A 17,338-nucleotide genomic window follows, 5' to 3' on the forward strand; every position below is an offset into this window, starting at 1 on the left:
CTACAGAATTCTTTTTTAGTTTCAAACATATCCAAGTGCATGACTTACATCTCTATAATCCAAGCTAAACTCCCACACTACAGGTGCTCCTGAGAAAAAAAAGTCTGCTATAGATTGGTGTCAGTGTATGAACAGACAGAAAGCATTGATGCACAGCAACAGAAACAAGCACCCTTAATTGAGTGCATCTGAGAGTGCAAGAAGACATGTGCTTGTTGCACTGATACTTGGAGGCATTAGAATGGTTCATTTGTGAGTTACCCAGATGCAAATGCACCTCTGACAGGAAAGCGGGGGACATTGTTTGTCAGCTGTTTGTGTGTGAACCATTTATTTAACATTTGAAAAATTCTCAAAAATGTGCAAAACAAGAGCAAACCAGAACTCAACCTCACATTATTCCAGTTGTTTTGCCACCAGTGTGAACTCTGCAGTAAGTATCTGACAACTTCAGCTGCAAAACTCCTTTCAGATATTGTTTTTAGTAGATGTTGTGTAAATGAATAAGGATCGAAATTACAATTTGGTGTCAGACCAAATCAAAGGTGATACTGCAGATAGTAAAAGGATGAGATCTTTGTCTTTTTTTTTAAAAAAAAGGGATATGCAGCATTATAAAATTAGATACAGCAGAATTATTAACATCCCACCAAAATGAACTTCTCTGTAATGACAATAGGTATTCTTCCCAGTAGAAGGGGTACAAAAAGACAGATGCAATCAATTCCTCAAATGTCCTGGTCAATTCAACAATAGTATTGAAGTTGTGAGGTGTTATCATGAAAGAACATATATTAAGATCTATTAAAATGAGTGAGAAAACAAGAAAGCATAGAGAAAATGTCACATCATTTGCCAAGTCACGTTATACAGTACCATACAGTGTTGCTGGAAGTCGGAGCCTAGATTACCTGGCAAGCAACAAGTACAAGGCAGGGTACACCCTGGCCAGTCCATCACAGGGCAAGTGCAAACTATTTTAGAGGCCACGATAAAGGCAGATGGGTTAAATTTGGCCTGGACATTGGGATAACACCCTACTCTTATCAAGAAATGCCCTGGGATATTTAATGATAACTGAGAGTCAGGACCTTGGTATAACGTCTCATCTGAAAGACAGCGCCCACTACAGTATAGTGTCCCCACCACTATTCTGGGGCTTTAAGACCCACACAGACCACAGGGTGGGCACCCACCACTGGTCCCACTAACACCACTTCCACTATGGTTCCAGCAGCAACCATAACTTCCCAGGAGATCTCCCATCCAGGGACTAACCAGGCTCAAGCCTCAGTGGGTAGCCAGTTGAGAGCTGCAGGGTGATAGGGCTGCTGGCTTAAAGGAAATGTTTAGTTTATTATTAATTATAATTAATAATGTTAGTTATAATTAATAAAATATTTTCCACTTATGATAACAGTTTACCTTTCTACAAATCTATGTTTGTTGTGGATCTATATAATTTGGTTTTCAGTGATGTTACTGTTAACAGTCAGCAGCCATATCACCCTGCAACTCACAACTGGCAACCCACTGAAGCTAAGTGGGTGTGAGCCTGGTCAGTACCTGGATGGGAGACCTCCTGGGAGAAACTAAGGTTGCTGCTGGAAGAGGTGTTAGTGGGGCCAGCAGGGGACACTCACCCTGTGGTCCATGTGGGTCCTAATACCCCAGTATAGTGACGGGGGCACTATACTGTAAACAGGTGCCGTCCTTCGGATGAGACATAAAACCGAGGTCCTGACTCTCTGTGGTCATTAAAAATCCCAGGGAGTTTATTGAAAAGAGTAGGGGTGTAACCTGGCCAAATTTCCAAAATTTCCCATTGGCCCTTATCAATCATGGCCTCCTAATACTCCCCCTCTATGAATTGGCTACATTACTCTGCTCTCCTCCTAGCTGATGTGTGGTGAGGGTACGGGTGCACTATGGCTGCTGTTGCATCATCCAGGTGGATGTTGGTGGTGGTGGAGGGGAGTCCCCATTACCTGTAAAGTGCTTTGAGTGGAGAGCCCAGAAAAGTGCTATATAAGTGTAATCAATTATTAATATTATTACCCCCATTAAAATGTTTTACATTTCACTATTAGAATACTCATTGTCTAACAGGCTCCTTGCAATACTGTTTTAAAAAACCAATGCAGTTCTTTCAGTCAATACCTATGTTTATTTACTGTTTGTGCATGGGAACAAGAATTGAACTTTTAAGAGTAATATAAATGCACAGTAGAAATATGAAAGCATAGACAAATAATATGCACTGTAATGAAACCTAAGTTTATTTCATATTCAAACTGAAATGCCTTTAGCTATACAAGTTCTTTTGCAGTCATTGTCTCCTTCTAAGAATCAGGAAGGGGGTAGAATCATTTCAACAGCTTGCCTGCCAGCATGTACAGTATGTGAATTTTATGAAGGCTGTTTTAAACATTGCTTTTCATTCAGGCTCAGTAGGGCATTGAGTTGAATAAAATGTGCAATTAATGTGGGTGGCACAGTGGTGCAGTGGTTAGCATTGCTGTTTTGCAGCTCTGGGGCCCTGGGATCAGGTCTGGGGTGTAATCTTCATGGATTGTTTATGTACTCCCTGTGTTTGCATGGGTTTTAGCCTGGTGCTCTGTTCCTTCTCACAGTCCAAAAACACACTGGTAGGTTCATTGTCCTCTTGGAAAACGGCTCCTGGTATGAGTGTGTGTATGTTTGTTTATCTGTAAATGCCCTGTGATGGCTTCCTGTCCAGCGCGTATCCTGCCTTGTGGCATTGCTTGTGAAACGAATATACCCCTGCGTATAATGGGGATCTCAGTCGCCCAGGCTGAAGGAGGTCTCCTTTAGCTCAGCCGACAAGTTCCCTGTTGTGTGATGCCAGAGACCTGGGTTTGCGCCCAGACAGTTAGGATGAACTGGCAGGGCAGGAGTGGCAAGGGTTGAAACCCAAAGAACCATTACACTTCCTCTCCTACATTGGATGAAGGGGTTTGATAATGGATGAATGTACTGTACAGTATGTAATTAGTGTAGTACAATGATGTACAGTAATGAGTCATCATTGCAAATACTCAAGAAAGGTAACCATTGAACTTACTGCTCTCACTTAGAGCACAGATGAATCCGTGTGATTACCAAAATTTTCAACATATCACTAGATTGAGCTTGAATTTCTCCATGCCTAGAGTTCTCCAAGAAGTGGGATACACATCAACTAGTGAAGCATTGTACTCTTTGAATCTGTTAAAAATATCTTCAGTTTGTATTGTAATATGCAATTTCGATGATTCGTCTGGCATTTGTGACTTCAAGTCACCAATCCTTCTAAGGAACCCTGCAAAACAGTAGATGGGAGGGCAGGTGCCTTTTTCAGAGGAAAGATATACTGTACATTCACCTCTTTCCTCTCATACTGGAATGCAAGTCAAAGCAGGATTCAGCTAAACTGAAAATGGTCTACTAAAGATAGAATAACTGTCTTTTAATATAATGTTAAATTATAATATTTTCTTTTCAGAATTTACCCTGAATTCAAAATTCAACTTAATAGAATATTTCTTTTTAATTTTGTCATGTTTTTATTTCACCCACTTAATACTGTTGCGAGGAATGAGCAGAGGACTGATAGATCTAGATTTTCTATCAATCACTATGCTAATTAGAAATCTAAAATCTGAGTTTTTTTTAGGCTAGTTTGATTATGACTACTGATTTGATTATGTTTTCATAACAAGTAGACAGTGGTAGAGAAGTGGATTAGAGAATTGTGGGCTCTAATTCTATGTAGGATGGTACTTTCTGTATAACCATATACTATAAAAGTATTCACCCTTCTAAAAATATCCCAGTTAGTTTAATTGCAAATGATGAATACTATGAATTGAAAGCGAATTATGAAAAGTAAATATTTGTAATCAGAACTTGGCACTGTATATTTTTTCGTTGTACATGTCTACTTTAATGATGTTAAAATAATGATAAAATATTGCACTTTATTTACTGTATATACTAATAGCAATAATAGCAGTGATTCAAAAATAACACTAACCGCTGTAGTGGCATTTAGGTGCTTCCTAACTACAGAACAAATGGTTAATGGTTTTAATTAGAAAATAGTGTCTGGAAAAGTGATGACTGACAGAACATAAAGGTGAGAGATTGCAACCTGGAAGCATTTTTCTCCCCAGACAATTACTTTGGCTCAGAACAATCATCTGAACTACTCATACTATATAGCAGCCTGCACAGAAGTGCACTGAGGCTGAGACTAGAGCTAATGCTTAAACTTAACCATGTGGGACAGGTTTCAGTGTGTGGGATAGTTCCACATTGCCTTTAAAATTTTAAAGCTCCTTACAAATGAAGGAAGCAGAATAGCACTTAACGTGTACACTCCACTAGCTCACATTCAAGTTAAGAAGCTAGTGATTATACATACTGTGTACTCAATTAGCAGTTTTTAATAATAAAACTGCTTCTTCATTATAGACAATTGGATTTGAAAAAACATTTTTTTCTTAAAGGGTAAAAGTCTATAACTAACAGTAACAGTTAGCTAAACAGGCAGGTCATGGAATTGTGCATTGCATAGAAAAACTGTAAATGGATCATACAAGCAAAAAGAAGACTTCTTGTTTAAAGGAATTGCTCTTGATGACTTCAAATTAAAGCTCACACTGTATATTAGTATTGTGTGTACCTACTGTAGCTCTTCACTGTATCACTATCACTCTCCTCAATGCTGTAATAGTGAAAGTAAACACTACAAGACCTGTTGCAAAAATATGCATTTTCATTAATTGATTTTCATTTGGTGGTGGACAAAGTAGATCTCCTGCCATATGTCAAGCACAATGCTATCATCTGGGATGTAAAGCACTACGCACACATGACCAATCTGTATTTTATTCATACTGTAGTTACCACTTTCAATATCTGCTTAGCCAATTTGTGACAAATTCTGGTTAACGGTTGCCCATGGCCTATATTGGGAAGAATCAGGTACAAGGAGGGTTAAACCATGGATGGATTTCCAGTCAATTACATGGCAAAATAGAAACAAACGCAATCATACCAAGGCCAGTTTTCCCAGAATCCAATTAAGACATACTGTTAGTACAGTATGTCTTTAGACTTTGGGAGCAATCTCATGCAAACAGGGGAAAGACAAGAAGATAGCTATTATTATTATTATTATTATTATTATTATTATTATTATTATTATTATTATTATTATTATTATTATTATTATTATTATTATTATATCTAGTACCCATCTAAAACCAGAATGTCCCTTCACCTTTTTCCATAAAACAACTTTAAATTATTAAGGCATTAAGCCAAGGAAAGCGACACAACCAACCAGAAGTTTACAGTGGATTGTCACTTATGCATTGATTCGTCTTATTAGGGGAAAACAAAATTTGGATTCTCTTTTGTTAATTGTGAATTTTTGGAGGATCTGAACATTTGTTGAGGTGCAAAATTAAAAGGATATTGACAGTCACTATTAAAGACAACGAGCAAGCAAACCAAATAAAACTAAACAAGTGACTCAAATTCCCCGAGCAGAAGATCAAACAGAAGATCTTTCATAAAGAATCACTGATAAGACCATGAACAAAATGAATGGATTTGCTACAACAACAGAACAAAACCAGAATTGAGTGGTAAGGCTTTCTCTTTAACATACTGAGATACAAATTGGAATTGAAACAAAACCAACTCATGAATCCCTTTAATCAGCAGTACAGTTTAATCAGACCCTTAAGTATCAGTTAAAAGGATTCTCAATCATCAATTGCTTATCTTTACAATAATTTCCTTTGTAAAAGGGTCATGATTAATGATATCTAAGGTAAAAAAGACTCAAAAAATACTTTGTATGCGGAAAAAGTTACAGAATTTTGAGTTTGCTGATTAAAAATCAAGACATCAAGAATCTCTGTTTTGTCATATAACTGTTATAGCCTGTGCCTGCAATGGACATAACAAAAGATAAAGATGTATCATCAACTTTTTTCAGAACCCACTTGAACCACTTGAAGTCCACTGCCAATAATATTAAAGGAATGTGGATAAGCATTTTAATTTAGTTATTCTTGTGTAGTATTAATGTGATCTGGATTTGAATCACTGTCTTAGATGCATTTACTTTACACTCTTTTGAGAGTTGGAGGGTAGTACATCTTTCACTAACACATTACATTTGCATAAAACGTCCGAAGGCAAATGGCTAATATTAGATGTGAGGAACTCTCTAGACTCCTGTTTTCTCTAGATTTTCCCTTACCTTTTCTGTGGACTGTGAGGTCCCAAAGAAGATGGGGATGAAAGCGAGCCAAACAATACAGGTGGTGTACATCGTGAAGCCAATTGGCTTGGCCTCATTAAAGGTCTCGGGTACTCCTCGGGTTTTGATGGCGTAGACAGTGCATGTGACCATCAAGAGCATGCTGTATCCCAGAAGACAGATTAGGGAGAGATCGGAGATGTCGCACTTCAGAACCCCACGGGCGAATTCGGGGTTTGCTGTTCTCTGGTCCTCATAGTCAATGATGGCTTGGGATGGGTCCACCCCAAACCAGATGCAGACCCCCAGGAGCTGCACAGAGATGAGGCTGAAGGTGATAACAAGCTGGGAGGCAGGGCTGATGAACCGAAGTGGATTAACAGACTTCTTTCCCTGCTCGAAGATGCGGTAGATGCGATTGGTCTTGGTGAGCAGAGCAGCATAGCTGATACTCATGCCAAGGCCCAGAAAGATCCGCCGCAGGGAGCATATGCTTGCTTCAGGGGTGGAGATCATGAGGAACGTGGTGGCGTAGCACAGAAAAATGCCTGTCAACAGCACATAGCTGAGTTCGCGCCCTGAGGCCTTGACAATGGGGGTATCATTGTAGCGGATAAAAGTCACCACCACGAACAGCGTGGCCAGGATTCCCAGAATGGCAATGAAAACTGGGATCACAGCCCAAGGAGAACTCCACTCCAGCTTGACGATGGGGATCGATCGGCAGCCTGTATGATTCTCGTTTGGCCGCAGGTCAAAGCGGCACATTTTACAGGTGTATGGATCTGCTTGGTACTGATACCCATCACAGCGTTCACAGTGCCAGCAGCAGGGGATGCCCTTCACTGTCTTCTTCCGCTCCCCAGGGCGACACGGCTGGCTGCAGATAGAGGTTGGCACCTGTCGCACACCCCCAGGCCATTGCATTACATCGATCTGTGGTTAAAAACAGAGAGGAGCTTGTTTTCAACATCATAAACAAGACATCTCTAGATTAAAGATTAGTGTGATTATATTTGTTAAAACTCTTTTGTGCTAGAATATTCCTAATGAATCCATAATGCAATTAGGGACAAAACGCCTAAGCAAAAATAGAACTATCTGCAGTAAGCACACATCTGAGGGCTTTGCTAGAAACTGGAAGAAATTATTTTATAAGAAATTGTGATTACAGTATTCTTTCATGTTGTCACACTCCCCCAATCAATTTTCTTTGTTATAAGAGAGAGAGTTTGAAACAATGTTTTCAATGTGACACAAACAATAAATAATTAATAAATAATTATTCATAATTAAGTAACGAACAAAAGTAAACACACTTTAGTAGCTTTACTTAATTAATACTATAGCACTTAAGTGGATGTCAGCATACCAAAGGCCAGTCAGCAGCTATAGTTTTTAAATAGTAGTTTTTAATGATAACATACAATACAATTTTAAAGAATATTAATAGTACTATTATTGTCAAATAATATGAACCACCTACAAAATGTGTCATGTAAAATTATCTTTGCTGACAATTAAAAAATCAATCAGCAAAAGTAAAAAGAAAATACATCAGCAAATAAAGAAAGTGCTCTGAAATGTCTCTGGGTTATACCGAAACTCTCAGCAGTAGGCAGCATCATCTGCACCTCAGTGGAGTGATGACACAGATAGCGGTGCAGTGGCAGATAGCAGATAGCAGGTAGCAGTGCAGACTATTTTTATTTGAGCAGTGTGTGAAGCCAACAGGGACCAAACAAATCTTGCTATTGGAAGCAACCATAGAAACATGACATTTTCAAGTTTTCAATATATTATCCTAAGAAAACATCCTTTAGTATTCCACAATGCAATGACCCAAAGGATAAATGTACTGTATGTAAAGCTGAGATTCATCAGGAGCCACATAGTGGCGGAGTGTCTAGCATTGCTGCCTCAAAGTGCTGGGGCACTGAGTTCAGCCCTGGACCAGAAGTGCTATCTGTGGGGTACAGTTTGCTCTCCCTGTGTTCATGATTTCTTCTAGGTGCTCACATTCCAATAACACATTAGTAGGTTTAAATTGCTTCTGGGAAAAATTGGACCTGGTGAAGAGTGTGTGTGTGTCTGTGTCTGTCCTATGGTGGACTGGTGTCCAGTCCAGGGTGTACTGTGCCTTCCTCCTTTTGTCTACTGGTTCCCCTGTGACCCTTAATTGGATGAAGCGGTTAAAACAGATGGATGCACGATCTGTATTACAGAAATGTACAGTATAATGTATTACTGTCTATTATACTGTATGTAATTTGTTGCTTACTATAATAATATCTAAAGCCACATCTGAGGGTCTGGAGCAATACAATGTTAGTCACTGTGGCCTTTTTTCTGTTTTTCCAGACTTTATTTTAAGCAGCACACTTAAGCATTTCTCCACATTTATGTATATAACAAAGAAGCACTAAATAAATTATTTACTGAATACTAACTGAATATGGTGGTGTAAGCTAGTTATTATGGTCATTCCTACATGTGTACTGTATTACTGTATCTATGAATCTAAAGATGACATTTATGCTAATAGACCTTATTAGGAGGGTGTCACTAATACATTATGACATTGCACACTTAGTAAATGATGAAACTGTTATTGATGTCAGTCACATTTCATAATTTCATATTTTAATAATTATTATAATAATTTGGATAAAGTAAGAAAGGCATTTATCCTCTGAAATCCATACGATTTTCAAATGTTCAGTAAGATTCAAAGTGTTACATGTTTTCCAATTATACAATATTAATCTATTTCGATTAATAAAATAAAAGTTTGTCGACCTTGAACCATTCCAAATTTGTTCTTATTTATTAGTATAGCAATTAGTCCTTTTTAATGGTCATGGCTAATACATTTAACAGCAGAAATGCTGTTTACGTTTACCACCATAGACGAATTATTTGATCAGTGTTGAGACTTTGCCAAGAAAGCTCAATTTGAATATTTGGATTTTGTTACTATTGTACTGTTACAATTCGTTATTATAAAGCTAAAATGGCTGTTTTTGCATATGCATTCGTTTACATATTTAACTACAGTATGAGCTGAATAAGTACTAAATAATTTTTATCAATTTTGGAAATGCTTTGTTTTAAAAAGGCATGAACAAGTACAGTAGCACCAGCATCATTAAGAAACATCCAAATGTTTGGGTAGCACTGTAATCATGTTTGAAGAGTTGCAAATTAAGGGAATATTACATATGCATGAGGGAACAATTCAATTAACTTTTAGGGGATTAAAAACAAATTCAAAGACTCCATTATAAAAGTCACAGAACAAACAAAAGAAATTCGAGAAGATGAAGTAATTTATTAGTGAAAACTATTGCTAGTTAAATCATTTGTAAACAAGTGTCAATTAAATGGAATTTGTTTTATAATTAAAATGAAATACCTTTACTTTAATCTGCTAAAGTGCAAAGTCCTAGGGTAGATATGTAAAAAAAAGCATGCTTGTCCAGAATAAGATTTCAAAGAAGTAATTCTGCTAATCCTATTTGTGTTCCCTGATAGTGTGATGACTAACCTGCTAACCTGATGAATGTGTACTATACTGTGTAGTTGTCTTCAGACTCATTTTTTGCTGAGAAAGAAGTTAAAGCATTTTTCTTAATACCCTTCTCATTCTGCAAAATTAAATTAAATAGTAGAATGACCTGATCTTAAGAAATATGTTTTGCTGTAAAAAGTGAACATACTTCCAAAGCAGAATTTTACCAAACTTAATTCTCATTCAGATGGGCCTTTTTACTGCCCAGATGCAACTTTTACCAATTATTACAATATAATAAATTTGTGTTTTGGTGCCACTTTGAACTTTGTGATGAATTAAAACTTCTAATTTAATGTGAATTATATACTTTACCATGTAGGACAGTTGGTATCTACAAATAAATACAGTATATACTAAATATTCAAATTAATATACAGTATGGTACAGTATATGGATATATTGTGGTGGTTGCTGTTTTCCTACAGGGTATTTGACAGGGAGACACACTGCACTGAGATGGGTGTCTGTTCCAGAGGACAGTTGAGAGTGACCACTGGTGGAACAACAAGTTGTCTTGGTAACATGGGATGCAAAGTGGCTGGCTAACTTCAGTGAGTAGTATAGTGTTCATGGCTGAAATCCTCCAACAACTAAATAAAAATATTCAGTCCTGCATTTTTTCCCCCCCGCTCTGAGTTTACCAGTTCATTTTGGAATTGGCCCTCCTTGTAATCGTAAAAAGGTATAAAAATTCCTTCTTGACGAACCAGTGTGTTCAAATTCTCAATAACCTCATGCTACAATATAAGGGGACACCAAGCTGGGTAATGATTTGTTGGAGTTTAAATACCACATGCATAAAGGCTGCCAGACTTGGCAACTTGTTCATTCACTGGAGTTCCATCCACAGGTCCAGGAAATGTTAAATACAAAGGCATCTAAAATTGCAGCTCCAACCCCTCCTGCTTTACCAAGATATTTCTTAGCTTTGTCTTTTTCAATTAATACTAATCAGGTCAGTTACTAAGGTTAACTATGGGACCATTGTCCAAGTGTCACCTGCAGCATGGCTAAGCTCTAGAATCTGCTCATTCCATAACTGACAACAGCTGTATTAGCCTTACCCATGGGTTAATCAAGTTGTCTCTACACACACGAAAGTGTTCTGTTAGTATTTTGGTAAATGTGCTGTATTCTCACTAAGAGTTACACAGTTTATTCAGTTCTCTACCATCTAAAAAGAAGAGTAAGTGGTAGAGGAGCAGAAATTCAGACTGCTTTCCAAATTAGACAACCTGCACACAGAAAGCTTTCACAGCTGGTGCATTATGGTGTGTGGAGGAGGTGGGAGTGTTATTGAAATTGTAATTTAGGGGCAAATCCAGCTTTAGTGTAGAAGAGGTTTTATGGTGTTGATGGTAAGCCTATAAAATACAAAAACAAATAAATATTAACATTACTGTTGAAATTACCTTCTCCCACCAAAAAAAAAACATTCCACAAGGAAATTGGAAAAAAAGTACATTTTGTATAAGCTGACTTTTGCTGTTAATTTATTTTATCTTTGAGTAGGTGTGCTTTTTTATTGCCTCTACTTACAACTGGGGCATAGAAAGGTCTGCAGATCTCATACAGTGATACATTTAATTGGATCCATTTAATTCTTATCCCTAATCTAAATCTGCTGTTGACTTAAAAAAGCATATACAGTACTACAATATACTATACAATATTGTAGTATATTTGTAGCATACAATATACATATTCTACTAATCTATTGGTCTTTAAGGACCAGAGTGGCAGATTGATTGATTAAATAGGGGTTTTACGAGTAACTATTCCACCAAAATAGTTTCTGAAAAGACACCTTAAAGGTGACTGAAGTTAATACTTTCCAAACATGTCAGAAATGAACTAGCTCAGTGCAACACGCTACACCACAGCCTTTTGAGGTGCACAGAGGAGTCATTAGGAACAGATATTTTTGAAGTACAGAAAACCTTACATTTAAGTGCAGTTGGTTGGTCCATTGGCCAATAACCTTGTACTCTGGAGTGTTGTTCTTGATCTGGTACTGGTAGATGTCATAGCGTCCTGGGGCATCCCCATTTTCATTGAATAACACTGGATTCCCAGCTATGCCTAAAAACAGGAAAAAAAGAATATCATTGCTGTAGCAAGCGGGGCGTGCTTTTCCACAGCTTCTAGATGGAACCTTATTCTAATAAAAATCTTGTACATTTGTTCACCTTTGCTGAATATCTGAATTAAGGCTATCGTCTATGCAGTAGGGCATCATAATAGAGGTATGTTTATGATCTATAAAAATAGACAGGAGCATTATTCAGACATGGGTTTCTTTCAAGGCCAATGCATTATGCATTACAATGAACAGCATTCAGTAGGGAAAATTAATTTCACAAGTGCTACCAATGTGCACATCGTCTAAATTAAAATATTGTCTATATTTAATGAATTGCAGCTACAGTATGAAGTGTGACTTTGCTCACTCTGCATTTGTATACTTACTACACTGCACAATTCCACCGCCATTATTTTACACTAATACATTCATAGGAACCAAGGCCTTGTCTTGTTAAAATGTTTCTTCAGTTACACAACTTATATAAAGTGTAAGGCCAACAGCCAACAGACAAAAATAAAAACATTTACTAAGTTTATGTTACATTTCAAGTGGAATAAACACACTCATAAATACACACCAAAATGCTTATTAAAGTTTGTGTGGTACGATGAATCAAAGTCACTAAAACAACGTTTAAGCTTACTGAAAAAAAAAAAAACCTTGAAGGTTTTATCTTACTCCCTACAGGAGGAAAGCCTGAAACTCTTGCTGCTTTGGAATCTACGTTCAGGCTTACCAAAGGAATACCAAGCACAAAACCAGTAAACACGTGGTCCAAGATCCAGGTTTTCATTTTGTCCCACAATGCTAATCTTCATGTGAGTCAGCACACTGGTAAGATCCACATGATAATTCTCTGACAAAGCACAGAGATATACTGTATTCAGAGCATGACCAAATGAAAAAGATTATTGCAAGCTTACGAAACACAGATGTTTACACAATAAAACAATCACACATGGGAACTGCAGAGCAATAACACCTTAAACTTCAGCTTGGGTTTCTCATTTTCCATATCTCTAGATTTATTAGATTTTTCTTGAAGCTATCTTCCAAGCAGTTTTTGGCTTTTTTTTTCCGTCATCCCGTATGAATAACAGTTGCTTACAGCTTTGGCTAAAACATTAGGTTGTTACTAAGCTGTTAATGAGAGGAGAAAATGGATGTTGACAGCCGTGTGGGATGTGTTCCTTCACAAAGCGAGCGCTGTCTGGTGTTGTTCTAAATTAATTTCACAGTCTTTAGTTCTGCTCGTTGTTTTAATACAGGTTGTCCCCAAAGTCCTTTTTTGAACAGCCAGATAACAGGAATGAAGTGCATAATTAAAGACATACGCCTCTATCCTCTATTGCTGGCTGGCTTCATTTCATGCTAGTGTCCAGTGAGTGTTTGTATAGACATCAGGAGGAAGGGAATACAGCAGCTGGCAGGAAGCCATTCATCTAAATAACACAATGGTTGATGGGAGCAAGAACAAAGAGGATGTACTGTGTGCATCTCCTCTCATCCACGAAGCTCCACTGCCCTGAAAAAGCTATGGTTCACTTTAAAGCAACATGGCTTCAGCTCCATATGCAACAGCTGAGACTAGGCTCACTTCAAATAGCCAGAAGACATGCTTGCAAACAGAGGCTCAGACTTCTTGTACTTTTGCTGCAGAGACTTCTGCAAAGATATTAACCAATAATATTAACCATTTTCTAAAGGGAAGAGGTGCTTTTTAATTGTTTCCAAAGCAAGACAAATGACTTTTGGTATTATTGTCAGAATGTAGAGTTTTTATAACACATTACACCTTATAATTTATAAATCTTAACAGCTCACGCTGTAATATCTATCATGAAAACATTCTTTTTTAAGTGCATTTGTAATCTGTTTTTGAGATACTCTTAAGGATAATTATTTTAGAACATTTCAAGGTATTTCCTACTGTGATCAGAGGCATTAGAGTTGGTTATAATCATGATAAGCTCAAGAAATTGTGTACATTTTTTGTTCTCAAAGAGAAACGCAAGGCATAAATTTAATTTCTTTACTTTTTGTGTGCAGCCTGATTGAAGCTGACTGGATTTTCTCAATGGGTAATATTAACTGTGTGAATAAAAATAAAACAAGGTAACAACAGACAGGAGCTTATTTGGGCTCTTACTGATCCAATGATGTTATCAAACCATTTCTTGGGCTAACATCTTTAACAACATGACTGGGCTGCTTGTTCCAGACACCCACCACCATCTGTGTAAATAAGCCTCCTGTTTTCAATCCTAAATACACTTCATCGTCACTTTCAGTTGTGCTCTCACATTCTTGCTTTGTTAGTAAGTATAAAATAATCCATATATTTGTCAATATCTTTCACAATTTTGGGTACTAATATTTAGTTCCCTTGCAATCCCTGTGTTCAAGAGTAATGACATCCAGCCCCTTAAACATGTCTGTGTAAGAAATTCCCCTCAAACATGGAATCACTTGTTGCCCTGCTTTAAACTCTTTCTTGGGCTGTGATGTTCTTTTTAAAGTGTGGAAATCAGAGCTGCACATTTTATTCTACATGAGGTCTAACTCGTACTTTGTATGACTGCATGTGATTTTAGTTCTACATTTCACAAACATGTATACCCAAGGCTTTTGTTAAATTTTTAATTGCTTCTCTACTGTACATTGTCTGTCATCATAAAAACAGTAAAAACTATATATTTTGAAGATCTGGTACTGTGGTGTGGTGTGGTACTGAAGATGTGGTACTTTATTCTCATGAGTGCCTTATACTTTTACAAATACCAGTAGGGTGTACCTACAGTAATCAGGAACTGTTACTGTAATCTGAAATGAAATGATAGGCACATGCTGCAGAATCAGAACCACCACCGCACATACTGTTTTGTGTTTTAAAATTTTACTGAATAAAAAGTGTCAGGACCATTTCATTATCCAAATTCCTTGAATTGAAAACAAGTATACAACAGGTAATCTCAGAGTGCTACAAAAAGAAACACACCACACATTTTACAACTTCAAGAGCTCTGACAGGGTCCTTAAATTTTTCCAGTTACTTTCACAGTGTATTTTTTTCATTCTGAGAATAATACATTTTTTTTTTCTCTTCTATGATGAAATTCTACCATCATCTACTTGATAACATTACAGATTTGGAGTGAGATTTTATTACCAACATTAAAAGATAACAGGACTATCTCAGTATATATAAGTAGGATATTAAACAAGTGCACATACTTTTTGCTGAATATAGGTTTCTTTACGTCTGGATGGATATTGCTTTATATTCAGACAAAAAGATGTAAAGCAGGCTTGCTGCATACAGTATATCTCTATTATCATCACAGAATGATTTCTTATCTACAGGAGCATGAGAGGCAGCTTGTGTTGGAGCCCTGCAGAGCTCTGGGTACTACAACTGACTTTAGGAGTCCTGATCAGACAAAGTTTTATATCTATAGACAGTCGACAAGTATGCTAATAGGCTATAAAACATGAAAAAGTATGTCTCAATTTGAAACGCACGGCCCTCAGTTGTAAATAGGAAAAGACAAGTTATAGTTACAGTGCATGACAATAGATTATGCATTATATTACCTTAGAAAATGCACTAAATATTTTTTTCTGTTTTTCTAGTACTGTAGTATTGTATGTCTACCATTCACACTTGTATTTTTTTATTTTCATTGTACATTTGATTAAGCCCATAACCTCTTTGTAAATAACACAAATATTTTTGTCATAGCAAGTGATCATTATGTGATTTTAAAAGTACAAACACTCAGTACCCAGTAATACTCTTGTCTCTTAATTTAAAAATTACCCTGCACCTACAATTATGGCTATTTAACTTTAACTATAACATGCCTTAGTATCCTTGGTTGATACAGCAACTGTATATGTTGAAAGTTGCCTTTGTCTCCCAACAATACCTGTTGTAGCTTTACAACAGTCACTGCATTCCCAGAGGTCACACACTGTATCAACAGATTCGAAGAAATGCCATTTGCAAAATCATTCCTATACATAATATTGTAGCATTCTGTTTCCTGCCCCGGCAGCAGTTTCCCTTTCCTTCCAGAATGGCTATATTAGGAGGAACACTCTCTCTACCCTCATCGCATTCTAGGGGTTACCTCGCAACTGTGAGCTCTTCTTTCACCTTCCACCTTCCAACTGCCACCTGCCACCTGCCAGCGGCTAGTGTGCTCTGTGTATGGAAAAGGGCAATACATTCCTCCACTTGCTGCTGCAACTCGCCTTCTGTCTGCTCATTCTCTCCCCCTGTTCCCTCCGAGCTGACCCATTCACCAAGGTATACTTAAAATCTCAATGCTGATAGAGGAACATATATAGTTATTATAACGTTCAGGGGTTCATGTGGGTATGCACCCTCGCCTCTGCCGCCTCAGGTCAGCCCTCCATCGTTGGGGACTCGAACCCAGGCCTCCGGCATCACTCAACAGGGACCCAGCCACTTGTGCTAAAGGGACCGGCGGCTGCGGTCCCTGATATTCACAGGGAAGGGCGGTGACGTCACTGCGCTGGTAAGCCGGCTCTCACAACCAATGGTGGCCGTATCGTATGCGTTACACTATATACTTCAAGTGGGTAGCTGCATCTGCATGCATAGGCTGCAAAGGAACAAGTAGTAGGTTTATTCCATGTTGAAAACAGAAGAAAGAAAACACAACACTTCGGGCAAAAAAGGCTCCACAACCGAAATATTGTGTTTAAATAAACCGATTACTTGTCCCTAGTTATATACTTACTCTGTCCAAATCAGAGATAAACAGTACTTGTAAACTGTCCAATGGTGTTTCATTTTAGACACAATCCCTAACTGAAAAAATGGATTGTGATATTGTAGATACTGTATACATGGGGCTGGTGGTATTATTATTTAATCTGGTGCATGGCACTGAAATCTTTGACATTTATTTCAGTTCCGCAAAATGAAAAAACCTTGTGCTGGTTCCACAGCCGAAATTTAATATAATGAAAGTTTTCACCATTGATGCCCCATCGAGCACAGATTCCACTACAGAGCATTCAGGAGTGAGGTTTCTAAGGGCAAGGCTATAATCTCTGCACATTATAAAACAAATTATACAATGTTGAATAATAGTGAATAGTGAGTTCTTTTCAAACAGTAATATCTGAAAACAGGTTGCTCACTTCCCTCAGCCCAGGACTATTTTTAAATAATTTCTGTGAGAGCCCTTTCCTACTCGCATGTCCTCCACTGCTTTGCTTTCCAAGTCTTGCCTCTCTCAAATTCATCGGATTACTGAGAACTCTGGGGACTTTCTCAGTGCCTTGTCACCCCATATTAAACTGAAGTATCTTACTGAGGCACAGGCTTTGGCATTTTCACATGTATTAATTTTATTTTGGTTTC

The 17,338-nt window shown here is 37.6% G+C and overlaps 1 protein-coding gene across 2 annotated transcripts in view; it reads right to left on the reverse strand.

The window, feature by feature from the left end:
- Positions 1–17,338, reverse strand: part of grm4 (glutamate receptor, metabotropic 4) — a 391,860-nt gene that overhangs the window by 28,966 nt on the left and 345,556 nt on the right. For both annotated transcript variants that reach the window (XM_006628340.3, XM_015342363.2), the window contains exons 8-9: positions 11,800–11,936; positions 6,281–7,216 (exon numbers count right to left, since the gene is read on the reverse strand). In XM_006628340.3, the coding sequence (XP_006628403.2) occupies positions 6,281–7,216; positions 11,800–11,936 (1,073 nt within the window). The remainder of the gene's footprint in view (positions 1–6,280; positions 7,217–11,799; positions 11,937–17,338) is intronic.

Source organism: Lepisosteus oculatus, chromosome 5 (assembly GCF_040954835.1).
Source record: "Lepisosteus oculatus isolate fLepOcu1 chromosome 5, fLepOcu1.hap2, whole genome shotgun sequence".
Classification (NCBI taxonomy): Eukaryota; Metazoa; Chordata; class Actinopteri; order Semionotiformes; family Lepisosteidae; genus Lepisosteus; species Lepisosteus oculatus.